General features: G+C 37.9%; 1 protein-coding gene across 2 annotated transcripts in view; it reads left to right on the forward strand.

The window, feature by feature from the left end:
* Positions 1–6,483: 6,483 nt before the first annotated feature.
* The window catches only part of kpna4 (karyopherin alpha 4 (importin alpha 3)), a 28,238-nt gene continuing 20,901 nt past the window's right edge, over positions 6,484–13,820 (forward strand). For both annotated transcript variants that reach the window (XM_072255421.1, XM_072255422.1), the window contains exons 1-3: positions 6,484–6,754; positions 12,704–12,748; positions 13,011–13,100. In XM_072255421.1, the coding sequence (XP_072111522.1) occupies positions 6,695–6,754; positions 12,704–12,748; positions 13,011–13,100 (195 nt within the window). In that variant the 5' untranslated portion in view covers positions 6,484–6,694. The remainder of the gene's footprint in view (positions 6,755–12,703; positions 12,749–13,010; positions 13,101–13,820) is intronic.

Here is a 13,820-nt window from a genome sequence, read left to right on the forward strand (position 1 = left end):
GAACTAAATCCTTAGTCCTGTGTCACTGATGAACCATGATGGACCTGTGCCTCCTAATCCAAGTTCCTCTCCAGCCTGGAAACCCATGTCCAGTCCTGCCGAAGGGTTTCGGCCTGAAACGTCGACTGTACTCATTTCCTGGATGCTGCCTGCCTGCTGAGTTCCTCCAGCAGTTTGTGTCCATGGAACCTCGTTTGGTTGTGTTGATTGTTAATGTAAACAACATATTTCATTGTACATTTCGATGTATGTGATGAATGAAAGGATCTGAATCTGTAGATGTCAAGGAGGTGCGAAGAAATTGGACTTCCCACGTTGTGTAAGGCATGCATTCAATATGTCTCAGGAGCCTTGCTGTTCTCTGATTACTAGAATAAGTAAAACATTGTTTTGCCTTCCTACCCCTGACTACTTGCCAATTTAAATGCATTTATTCCAAGTGATGTGGCTAACTCTGTAAGCTTAAATTTGCCGGACCAATAACCACACCACAAACAGTTCTTTACTTTATCCTTTTCACCAGTTTAATTGTTCAAACTCAGCTGGCGAGAGGTGCGGAACCGCACACCAGAGGGACAGAGTTCCTCTCCTTCTGGGTGCTCATATTGGACCTCTGTCTAACATGCAGAAACGTTATAATTTATAGAACTAGCAAGACAGAGAGCACTTGGTTCAACTGGTATTCCCACCAAGTCTGTTAGAGCAAAACTTAATTACTTAGCTAAGAGAGTCCACTAAATCAAGGTCTTAATTACAGATGGAGGTACTGTCCAGTCCTTATCAGCTATTCCCTTTGCTAAGCCCTGACTTAATTACAGACAGATGTTCATTCCTGTCCTTGTTAGTAAGTCCTCCCTTTGCCTAAACAAACGAGGGCACTTAGCTCAATTCTTGTGAAACCATAAGGCAGGATGCGTGCGATCGATAAGCAGAATCCAACCCCCAGAACATAACATTCTTAGGAGACATCTGCAAAGTCATTAGTCTGAAACCAGCCTCAAGCAGATTACTCAGAGCAGAATAAACAGAAGTTTGTACGCAATTTTAACCCGTTATCCACAGGAGTCTAAAAATTATTTCCTACTTCCCTAATACCCTTAAAACTTCATCAACTCCATGAGCAACAGGTCCAAGTAACTTCCCTCTAACACTTCTCTCTCTTGTTCGGATTTCAGCATACGACAGTTCTTCAAGTTGCTTGTTAGTCACCTTGGAATAAAATGTCCACAGGTTTCCAGATATTGCAGCAGCAACAGAATTCCTGTCCACATTTTATTTATTTGATTAATTCACTGAAAATAACTTTGATTATTTATAGTACACTCTCTCCTTCACAGCCTCTTCCAGTTTTCATATTCATGCACGCTTAATCCAAGATCTTCGTAGCTCTCTCCACTTTCATGGACTTTCCTGCTCTTTAAAGTGGGAACTGAAGAGGGAAAATAGTTCTTCTTTTAAATGATGTTCAGAGATTGTAGAGAGTATTGCCAAGCCCAGCATTTATTGCCAATTTGTGGTGATGATGTCTCATCTTCTTTGAACTGCCGTCGTCCTTCTCATACAAACATTCCTGCCGCGCTCTTGGGGAATGGGGTTTCAAGATTTTGATCCAGGTTCAGCAAAAAAATGACAATAAATTTGCCAGGCAGGGAGGTGACTGGGAAAGGAAGATGTAGCTGATCACGTTCCCATGTTCCTGCTGCCCTGGTAATGGTGATCATGGGTTTGACAGTGCCATCAGAGTGGCCAAGGAGATAAATTGCTAAGTATTATAAGTAGATAAATAGCATTAAATTAAGAATAAAGCCCCCAGTTATTTAATTAAACTAATGTGCAATCAATTATTAATTATTTATTTGAGAGAATGTCAATTTTATTGAATTATTGGATTAAAAAGAGTCATGACAGGACTGCTCAATTTCCCTGAATGTACCTGCTTCACTATGAGGAAATTCAAGTTTCTTCGCAGCTCTTGGACAACCTAATGAGGGAGAAGTCATTGACTGGAAGGGCTCCAAATCTAGATTTGGACCTGAGCAACAGCAGGCATCATTAGGGTCCATCTCCAATCATATTTCATAGGGTGATAATCCCGCAATTAAAGCATTTGCTCATGGAGGAGCATGGAAAACTGCTAAACAGATTAACAGAATTAAGCAGAGAGTGCAGCAGTTCTTAAAAGATTAGCCTTTTTTGTCACATGTACTCAAAACATACAGTGAAATGCGTCATTTCTATGTCAACGGCAAACACCGTCTGAGGATTGTGCTGGGGGCAACCTGCAAATGTTGCCACGCTTCCAAGCACCAACATAACATGCCCACAACTTACTAACCCTAACCCATACATCTTTGGAACATGGAAGGAAACAAGAGCACCCAGAAAAAACCCAGGTGGTCATGGGGAGAACGTACAAACTCCTTTCAGACAGTGGTGGGAAATGAAGCTACAAAGCATATTCAAAGGCATATAAACACAACATCATAACATGACTTTTCTGTGATTCAATATGATCATCCCTGATCTTATACTCATCACCATTTTGCTGAATAATCCAATTTATGAACATAAAGATATAATCAGGGATTCAACCTCTCAAATATGTTTTGACATTCCTCAAGATCATGGCTGATCTTCTACGTCAAACATTATTTCCATATCCTATCCTCATTTTCCTCAATTCCTTTTATATCCAATAAACTATCCAATTTTATTTTGAACACAAAGAAAGCGGCGAATTCCAAAAAACATCACCACCTTTTTCAATGAAGAAATTTCTTCTCATTTCAGTCCAAAATGCCCATCCTTTACTTTGAGTTTGGAATCCCCCATTCTAGAGTCTTCAGCTAGAAGTAGGATTCCCCCCACCACCACCCCCCATAAGAATTTTATAAGTTTGAATGAAGTCACCACTCACTCTTCTAAACTGGAGATTACAGGACCAGAGTCCATTGTCCCAGTAAGCACACTTACAAATCTTCTCTTGACTCCCTCTATTGCAGGTATAGTTAGAAAGACCAGACCTGCATACAATATTCCAGCTGCCGTCTCTCCTGAGACCTATATAAGTAGTCTCTGACATTGAAATCTTTTTGCAATAAAATGCATTATACTGTACAAGATGAACAGGTTCCTCTGACACAACTCTGAATTTTTCACCAATTAAAAATACTTTCTTATTTTATTTGAACAGTGAATGACTTCACGTCTTCCACATTGTCTTCCTTCTGTTATGCACTTGGCAACCACTCAATCTTCCGATTTCCCCTGAAACCTCTCTGCATCTTCTTCAAATGTCAGATTTGCTTCATCAGCAAAGTAACACATCATTCTGTATAAAGGAATTCACATCTGAATAGAGCCAGGTGTACAGCATCATAGGTGACTGACTTAGTCATATGGAGATGGGATTCGGAAGATATTGGGAAAATACTACTTCTGTAGCCATGATGCAAGGATGATATTTTTCATCCCTAGTATCAGTATCAAGGATGCCACTGAGTGACTTCAAAGCATTTTGAGGGTGTGCAGCTACAGTCTGATGTCCCTGTATGTGCCTTTGCTCTAACTGAAAAGGATGAGCAACTCCAGACAGATTACAAGGACCAAGGAATACAAGTGAAAAAGGACATCAGAGCTGGATTATCAACACTGAAATTGGATGGCACAGTTGAGTGTGTGGTTGATGAAATGGTACAGGATTGAGGGATTTAGATTTCTTGAGGCATTGGGACTGAATGTCTTACTATCACCTCCCTGAACAAGAAGGTACAGCAGTACCTCCACTTCCTAAGACTGAGGCAGGCTCCTCCCCGCCCCCCCCCCACCATCTTAACTGCATTTTACAGGAACACCATCAAGAGCATTCTGACAAGTTGTATTTCCATCTGGTATCGGAGCAGTCGAGCATCAGACTGAAAGTCCCTACGTCCCTACAAAGGACTGTGGGAATAGCTGAGAGGATCATAGGTGTCTCCCTAGCATCCATCTCCATCAGGGACACTTATCAGGAGCGCTGCATATGCAGGAGCCCTTAGTATTACTAAGAATCCCACTCATCCTTCCTGCATTCTCTTTGACTTTCTACCATCAGGAGACTCTGGTGCATAAAAACAAGAACAGTCAGGATGGGAAACAGTTTCTTCTCTCAGTCTTCTGAACTGTCTGCTGTATCGCATTCCAAGTGTCACTAGCTAACCTGTTCAGTACCTTACAATATTTAATTTATGCTCTTCAGTTTGTTAATTATGCATGATTCATCTGTAGATTTTATGCTTACTTTCATACAGTAAGTTATTGTGCGTTATGTGCTTTACACCCTGTTTTGGAGAAATATTGTCTCATTTCTATTTACATTATATAGTTATATACGTAAGTATTTAAATGACAATAAACTTGACGACTTAAACTTCAATTGGGAGTACAAACTGAATAGGTTGCTTCCTGCGGGACCAGGGCCAATGTTCTTGCTGGGAGGTTTGCTGGTGCTAATTGGGTCAGTACCAATTTGTTAAAAGGAGGATAGAAACATGACAAACATTTCAGATGGAAAAGAGGGAAAAAAACTGCAGGCAGCAAGGGTTTAGTGAACAAATCTACAAGGCAAAGAAATTAGTTTGGAAGCCAGAGGGGGAAAAAAAAACAAAAGCTAGGAAAAAGAAAACAAAGAGCTCTGGCAGGTACCTAGGCAAGTTTCTGAGAATTGCAAAAATAACAAGGGCGGAAATAGCAGGGGATTTTAGCCACCCTAATATAGCTCAGATGGTAAAGGGTATGGAAGGTGCAAAATTCTTGAAATGCATTCCAGAATGTTTTAATATGTAGCAACCCCAGCAAGGGGGGGGGGGTGACACTGGACTGGATGTAATTTTAGAGAATTACGCTTAGAAATGCACTTTGGAGACCATGGTCTTAATGTAGATAGATCTGGCATAGCTACAGAGGATAAAGATAGACCAGAGAGAAGCTTCAAATCCAGTAATGGCTGAATTTTCAAGGCTGAGATTTGATTTAGCAAAAACACTGGGACAGCAACTTGAGGGCAAACATTTCCAGAAGACTGGCAGGAATTCAAGGAAACAGTGAGGGTTCAAACTAAGTACAGTATCCTCCCAATGAAATTGGATAATTCCAAAATCTAGACTACATACATGTTGGAAAATGTACAGGACAAGGCAAAAATAAATGGATGACAAATACTGGGAGCTTGACATTGCAAATAGCATAACATATCGAGGATGCAGATGATAGAAAATAGTAAATTTGGAAGGCTACGAGTACATGAAAAAAACGGTAGCTAAAATGAACATAATCCCATTTTTTACTTGCATCTGTCCTCATAAAAGATGGGGATTAATAAAGTATAATAAAATGCATTGGTCATGGTTAATGTAGCATGTACAGAGAATTTGTTGTTGTTCCTTTTATGCCATTTCCGTGGCATTTGATTGTTGTTTAGGAGACAAGAGTTCCTTACTCGACGCGCAACCTAGCACGGATGGAAAGCGTGCAAGGAGCCAGCAGTGTTCGAACTGGGGGACCATTCACCTCCAAGTCCGGTGTTGATGCTGCTACACCATTCGCTGGCTGACGGAGAGTTTAGATTCTCCAAAAGTTCAAGACGTTTTCCAGCCTGGATAAAATGTATTGCAGGTTCCTTAAAAAGAAGAGGAAATAGTATTTTTTTTCATTTAGCGATCACCTTAAAGAGACTACCAATGAAGTAAAATTTAAGAACCGAAAGGTAATGTACAAATTCAGCTTAGTGTTTGTATTTGGCAAATTAGTCGAAAATTCTGAGGGACAGCGTCAGTTTTTTTAAAGCTAATAAAGTTAGCATGGACTTGATAAGGAAAGGCGTGGAGTTCAAGAAATAGTGCTAAAAGTGAGATAAATAGAAGAGTGATGATCAACACAAGTTTTAGTGAACGGAGAGCGGTGCGTTTCTGTTTTATTGTTATATATACTGATTCAGATTTAAATGGCGAGAACGTGATTAAACATTGCCATTGATTTAAAAGTTAACAGATGACAGAGAGGAAATAAGTTCTGGACTGCAATAAGATATAAATATGTTAATTAAGAGGACATACAGGTGGTAAATGGATTGTGATCCGGACAAACGTGTCCTGCAAGAATAATCTAAAATTGTTCATGTTTCTCAGGGGCCAGGAAGGAATTGGAAGGCTCATGTTTTAATGACCGAGTTTCGCTCAAACGTGAGCCTAACGGTTCAAAAACACTCCACGCTGCAACACACACACCTAACCACCTCAACAGGCCGTGCACGCAATCCAAAACCAGCCGCGACTCCGGCATGGCCCTGGAGCGCGCACTTCCCATCGGAGGGGTGGGGCTGAGTCCGGGAGAGCGCCCCCCCGGGGCTGGATGACTCCAGTCGCGCCGCAATTGTCTCTCCCCACCTCCTCTCAACCGCATCACCGCGTCGCCACAAACCAATCAGCTCCCGCTTTACTGCGAGTTGCCAATTGTGGCGAGAGCGAGGCTGAGTGTTTTACCGGCATTTTGCCTCCATTCCAGAGAAGGCAAAGTAGGGTCGAAGGGCGGTGGGTGGTTGGCAGGTTGGGCGGGCGAACGAACGCCGAGAGAGAGCGGGTGTTCCGGCCTGGTAATTGTTCAGTGGTCGTGAAAGAGAAAGCAGTGCAAGTTAGTTTTTCCCTTCAGGCTCTTGGCAATGGCGGACAACGATAAGCAAAGGCTGAAAAATTTCAAGAACAAAGGGCGGGATCTGGAGGTGAAGGAGGTTTTTTTTATTGTTTCTTTCTGGCGTTTTGTTGCGGTACCGATGCCGCCACCGCCGCCGTGACGTCTTTAGCAATTTGTGAGTAATCAAAAGCCCGGGCCTGCCTGAGGCCTAATTGAGTCGCCAGGCGTGAGTGAGCAAGGCAAGCGTCTGGGCGCCTTCGCAGAGATGTAAAAAAAAGTGGCTTAAGAATAAATCGGTTGCTCCGTGGCTAATGCAACTCGGTTTATCTTCGTTTATAAGTTGTAATTTTCCTGTGAACGGGAAATTTTAACACATTTTCCAGAATCTCTGTTTAATTGTCTTTAGTACATGTTAGTGATCCGTAAGCATGGTGGACTTTTAAAAAAGAGTGTTGGAAGTGTGTTCGTCATTTTGACGCAAGTAACGCCTTTTCTAAGTGTAACTGGTTAGACTGTTAAGTAAATATCCTCGGGTCTAGTTAGTTCCCACCCAGATGCTTAAGTTATTTCAAGTATAAAGTAGAATGAACAGGAAAATAGAGTGTGTAAGTTTCAAGATAACAATCGCCTCCTGAAGACACTTATGAAAAATGAAATTAATTTTCAGATAATCGGTATTCTTTATGGAAAACGAGGATTGCCTTAAATTGGAGGGTTGTAAATGTCCATACTAATTGACATGAACTTTTAAAAGATTTAAATTGTTTTACAGAACTAATCTGTTCACATTATATCTGTTTTTGAGTTGAGATTGAAGTCTTAAAGTTGTCCTCATTTGCACAATCAAATCCTGTTGGCACCTGTACGATGTATGATGTAATGTACTGTGTAATTCAATTGAGATAAGAATTATTCTGCTGCTGCTAGCAGATTATGTTCATGTATGAAAAATTCAAAGATTATCATGTTGATTTCTGGAAAATACAATTTCATGCAAAAATTAGCATTACTTGAGTGTCACCTATAACATGGTTTCTCATTCTAGTGTGGGTTCATCTTTCACACCCTTTACCACCAGAACAATAAGGCCAATGGATATAATTGTCATATGATCTTTTAAACTATGTGCACTGAGATTTTTGATTTCCCAAGAAGCTGGTATCTGATATAAGTAAAGTGTAAATCTGTGACATATCTTAACAATAACACTGTCGTGAATCTTTATAAACTTCATAATAAAGGGCTAATAACGATGCTTTTGTGGAGTTGGAGCACAAAGCTGCTGGATTATATTGTACAAGAGTTAATTGTTTTTATCTAAATACTTTTTTAAAAACCGAGAATCTTTACTATGGCCACAGAAAATAGAAGCATTAGATTGCAACTGTAAACTTACAGTAGAACTACTTTAAAAATTCTAACATTTTTGGTGGTAATAGATGATAGTCCCTTCATACTTTTACAGGGATGTGCCGTCCAACTTTATACTGAAGGACAGGAAAATATATTTTTATTTCATTGATAGAACACTTAAGTTGTGCACCTTAAGTTTTTTTTTGCAACAGTTTAGTGATGCCTCACCATCTATGTAAATTGAGGAAAATGGTTTTTTAAAAAAAAACTATACCTTCAAAAACATTGGCACTTAACTGTAGAACATGAACTCCTGAAGGATCTTGGCCCAAAACATCGACTGTCTATTCCCCTCCGTAGGTACTACCTGAGTTGCTGAGCTCCTCCAGCACTTTTTGTCTGTGTGTGTTGCTCCCTAACTGTATAACATGCTGCTGCAAAGACAGAAAAGTTGGAAAATAATGGCTGGTGTTGCTCCTTAAAAGAATTTGAAGGTATTTCTCAAACTAAAACAAACTTCAGTTGTATTTATCCAAAGTATGATCTTCTGGTTGAGTATGTAGGGCTTTCAACTAGTGGGTCACCGAAACAACTTGGAATAATAGGACAGCTCTAACATGAAAAACGTTTCAAATTCAGAGTCATGACAGGCTAATAAATTAATGCGTGATCTCAAAAGTGGATTTTGAGGAAGAAGGGGTGTTTGGAAACTATCAGTTTATCTAGTGTTTTATTGTAGCCAGCTGAAGGTTAAAGGGATTGCTGTGGTGAACACTTTGTCCATAAAATAGGATTGGAGGAATGTGGAACAATTACAAGGAGCAATCGCTTGGGCCAAATTTACAAGGAGTGCTATCGTAAGAAAGCAGCATCCATCATCAAAGAACCCCACCATCCAGGCCATGCTTTCTTCTCACTGTTGCCATCAGGAAAGAGGTTATAGGAGCCTCAAATCCCATGCCACCAGGTTCAGAAGTTATTACCCCTCAACCATCAAGCTCTTGAATCAGAGGAAATAACTTCATTTGTGTTCTTGATAATAATTGTTCATTTATTATTATTACTACTCTGCTTTTCTTTGTATTTGTGGTTTTGCCTTTTGCACATTGATTGTGTTTGTTTATATGTTCATTCATTCTATTGTGTTCCTTGGTATTGACTGAATACCTGCAAGAAAATGAATCTTGGGATAGAATGTTGACAGTGACATATTACAGAAAATTCTAATGCAGACTACTTACTAAGAACATCCCCACCCCCCCATAAAAAAAGTGTAAGGCTTCCTTGTATTTCCAGCATTTGCAGTTCTTAGATTTTTTAAAAATAAAGTGTTTTGTTAATTTCTGTAGTTGTCTGATTAGGTGTTTCAATAATACATTCTCATCTATGCAGTGTTTACCTTGATGTTGAGAATGTACTTATTTCATTTTAAGTTGATTTGTTTGACCATTACGGATTAAGTGGAGATGATGTGTGACAGTATCAGTGAAATAGAGTTGAAAATGTGTTTGGCATTGAAGGCATGAGTAATATTCATTAACTTTATGCATGGTTTATCCATCATGGATAATTCAGGGTTTTGCTAACAGGCATTAAATAGACTGAAATAAAACTGATAGTCAATAGGTCAGGCAACTTATCTTGGAGAATTAGTCCCTTTTTATTAAGAAATATGTTTTGAAACTATTTGGAGAATTTCCTTGGGAGATCAGGTGATAGAGCTATGTAACTATGTATATTTATGCAATTTGTAATATTTCTAGAGCTGCCCGATGTTTATATTAATCTTTAATATTTGTTTCAAGTGGCAGAAATTACACTTGATTCTTTGATTTGTGGTCAAAGGAACACATCTTTACTATCCAGTTCAATTGAATAAAGCTGCCTTTATATTTTATTTATTTCTTTAAGTATGTACATTTCAAACTGAACTAAATTAGGTCTCCAAAGACTGGAATAGTTAATAACTATAAAGAAAATGTTAGTGTAATTACCCTGATCTTGTGTTTCTTCTGAGTTATAATTAATGCTGAATTTTATTTTTGACAATTCTAACTGAACAGAATTTGTGCATCTGTCAAGATTCCATTGGTGTTCTGAAGTCAATTATGGTTTAATAGGAAATTTCAGTTTTGCCAAGAAAATCTCTTACTAATCCTGCTATTGGTGTAAGAGACCAAACAACCTAATGATTGGAAATTGCGGAGTATGCCCCTTTTTGATAAATATCATTTGATCTAAATATTCTATATTTCTTAAAGCTTTATAGATTTTAGCCAATTGGCCTTTTAAGAAATGTGTTGCAAAATGGGTACAGTTTTTGATTGAAGTTTTGGGGGGGGGGGGGGAGGACTTTATATGGCCAAGCCTTTGTTTAAGTAAATGTGCTTTTAAAAATCGGCATAGGGTCCTTATTTTGTGTATGGAGTTCTGTGCCTCAACGCAGCATAAAATTGTTTCCCTTAATTTTGAAATGAACCATTTCCCCAAAATCACAGTGAAATATATACCATCAACAGCTCTTACTGGGTAGTCTGTGCCTGTCAGCATTGGTAATAGTTGTTTCCAGCAAGTGAGTTATGACGTTATGTTTGTCTGAATGTAGCCTGGGAGGAGCTGATATGCTAATCAGTGAGAACTTATGGAATGACAAAGCATTTTCTTAAGTTTTTCTGGGATTATACCTTTGCTAACTTGGAATTTTGTACTTATTTTGTCACCATATTTTGTAACATTTATTCCAACATTAAAAAAAACAAGTAGTTGGATTGCATGTCCTGTATCTGCAGGAATTCTTGGCTCTTTGACATTCAACCCAAGTGGGATAAAAATAATATGCAGCATAAGGGATGGAGAATACATGGCTGATAGTTTGCTTAACAAACCAAAGGAGGGAGTGCTGGTACATACAAATTATCATCTGGTTTTAGTTTGAGAGCTGCAACTGGTATAGCCATTGATCGGCTTATAGTACCTAAAAGGATCCTAGGTTGAAAAATATTGGTGTTAGAGATGGGCTGGAATGAGTGAGATTTAAACAAATTGAGAAGTACTGGGTTTGGTTTGCAGTTGAATTGCCTGTTGATATTTTTTTAACAGAATTGATTAGATGAGTAATGGGGAGATCATTTTAGTTTGAATAAAGGAGTCCAAGCAGAATTAGGATTTGCTTTTCCAATTATTGCTGTTTGTAACAGAATACTTCCCAGATTTTTGTTAAAGTAGAAACTACATTGCCTGACAATTTAAAACTACGGATTTGAGGGAATAGTAAGCAACTTGGCGAACACCACTTAAAACTTTCAAGAATCGTAGCCTTGCATTTAGGGAAACTCATACTTAATATATGACTGCATTTGTTACAGGTGGTAACATGCCTGGGCAATTGAGGTTGAAAGGTTTGTTGCCACAGAGTGAAAAGATTAGAAACCAGAACTTAATACTTGGTGGTTAATACAGTGGTACTTTTGGGAGACCTGAACTACATGCAGCATCTCTAAGTATTTAGAAGGGTATCTCCATCACGGTTTTCATAAAATCCTCCAAATCTCAGTGGTAAGATTAGTGAATTTTAGCATTGGCATAATTGCCATTGATAACGTACCATCAAGGCTGTAGCTACCACCTGAACCTGTGGATGGACTATCACTTTTGTGCTTTGTGCTAAACCCCTGATACAGGCTCCCTACTCAGTATGAAATTGCCAGGAGAAAGAAAATACTTTCTTGAAAACTTAAATTTTTGCCAATTTGTGGGAATCACTGGCCTAAAACTAATCACAATGAAAAAGAAGCATTTAAGTATGCACTGAGAATTGAGTCTTTCTTGGAGCATGCAAATGCTCAGAGGAAGTAACACACTACCTCCTCTTGTTAAGTGTTTAATAACTCCTATTTAATTAGCAGAATTTTTCAGTAACCTCAGAACCATTAGAACTGAAGTGGTATTTTCATTCTTGTCCCTGAGACTACCATATAAAAGCAATACACAGTCTTGCAATTTCCTTGGGATATTGATTCCCAATGGAAGACATTCAGTTAATAAGCTACAACAGTACAAGATAAGTTAATATTATCATGAAATATTACTACATTGTGGAAATGTTTTATAGAATTTGGTGTTGAAAGGTTACTAGTTTTTTGGATGATTTTTATGAAATAATTCATTTATTTAAAAGATTAGTGTAAAATTGCATGTAAATGAGTTATGAAATCTCATTACTTCTGTCAGTATCTTAAATCTCTGAGAACAGTTTCAGGTTCCCAGGCACCAAAAATTAAGTTTAGCCTATAGGCATGAGTAACCCTCTGTCCTCATCTGGGTTCCCATAATGCATAAGAATTTGGACAGCGTGTGTCATTTGATAACACTTAGCAGTAAACAGTCTTGATCCAGTAGTTCAAAATAAATATCAAGTTATGTGTGTTACCATATACTGTCTTGCATTTGATGTGGGCATTTCCGTTTGCAGGTAAAAATGTGGAATTAGAAATTACTAATCAGGAAGAATTCTTAATTGTTTTGTTTATACTATGGGACCAATGTTTAGATTATTCAGCTTGAAATTTTACTTTTGTTTGCACCACTAGTTTGCACCAATATGGATTTTTTAAAAACTGATTAAAATAGAATTGCAATTTATGTAGAAGATGAAGGGAATTGACATTATGTTTTTCTTCTTTAGTCTATGAGAAGACAGCGAAATGAGGTGGTAGTCGAACTAAGAAAGGTAAGAAATCCTGGTGAAACAAAGTTGCAAAAAGAAAAGACTTTGTATAATAGTTGTTATAAAAATAAGTAGTTAAAATGGTAACCATTAGTGAAGTAAGTAACACTTAACTGGTTGCAGGCAAAATACCTTGTAGAATATAAATAATACTTTTCTTATTGTCTATGTAAATATGTTATATATGAAAATATCCTTTATTTGCAACTTATTTTTATTTTTATTTCCTATTTCTCATCTGAACGAAATATTTCTACTCTTGCAGAATAAGAGGGATGAACATTTATTAAAGAGGAGAAATGTACCTCAAGAAGATGCTTGTGAAGATTCTGACCTTGATGGTGACATCCGAGTGGTAAATACTACTAAGACAGATGCTTAGTAGTATGAGGTTCTAATATTGATGCTAGCAGAAAGTGAACAATGTCATCAAATGTTTTTCTTTGGAAGCAGTATAATATTTTTATCATTACTTAATCAGTTTTGCAATTTTAGACTTTTTTGTTTTTTGAGCTACTAATGGAACTTTTTTAAAAATCTGGAAGTTGTATTTAATTTTATTTGGGTCTCAAGTGTAATTTGTGATTTTATAGTAACATTGTTTACAATAAAACAGCTATTTTAACTTGTCAGTTTTGTCATAGAGCTAATATCATGATACAGTGGAGTATTGTGGAAAATTTGAATTTATATAATCCGCATCAGTATTGTTCGTTTGAGGCTTGCATTTAAATATAGGATTAATGATAAACGAGGGTGCATTATCTACTATTGGTAGTGAGGTCAAATTTCACTTCTCTTAAATGTCTGTCTTTGGGTAACTCACAACTATTGTCGGTGCCCATTGGTACAGTTAAATGCTATATTTTAAGCTGCAAGGTTCCTGGGGTTCTCAAATTTTTTTAGGCTAGAGGAGAAATTACTTGTGCTGTTAAGCTGTCCTTTAGCAGTAAGGTAGTTGCAGCTTTTTCTCTAATATGTCCTCCAGGCAGAAATTTCATTCAGTTTGTTTAAATGTTAAGTGCCTTGAGCATTTTGCCATGTTTCATTTGTTGTAAAGTAGGCAAAATGGTTG

Source organism: Mobula birostris, chromosome 4 (assembly GCF_030028105.1).
Source record: "Mobula birostris isolate sMobBir1 chromosome 4, sMobBir1.hap1, whole genome shotgun sequence".
Taxonomy (NCBI): domain Eukaryota; kingdom Metazoa; phylum Chordata; class Chondrichthyes; order Myliobatiformes; family Myliobatidae; genus Mobula; species Mobula birostris.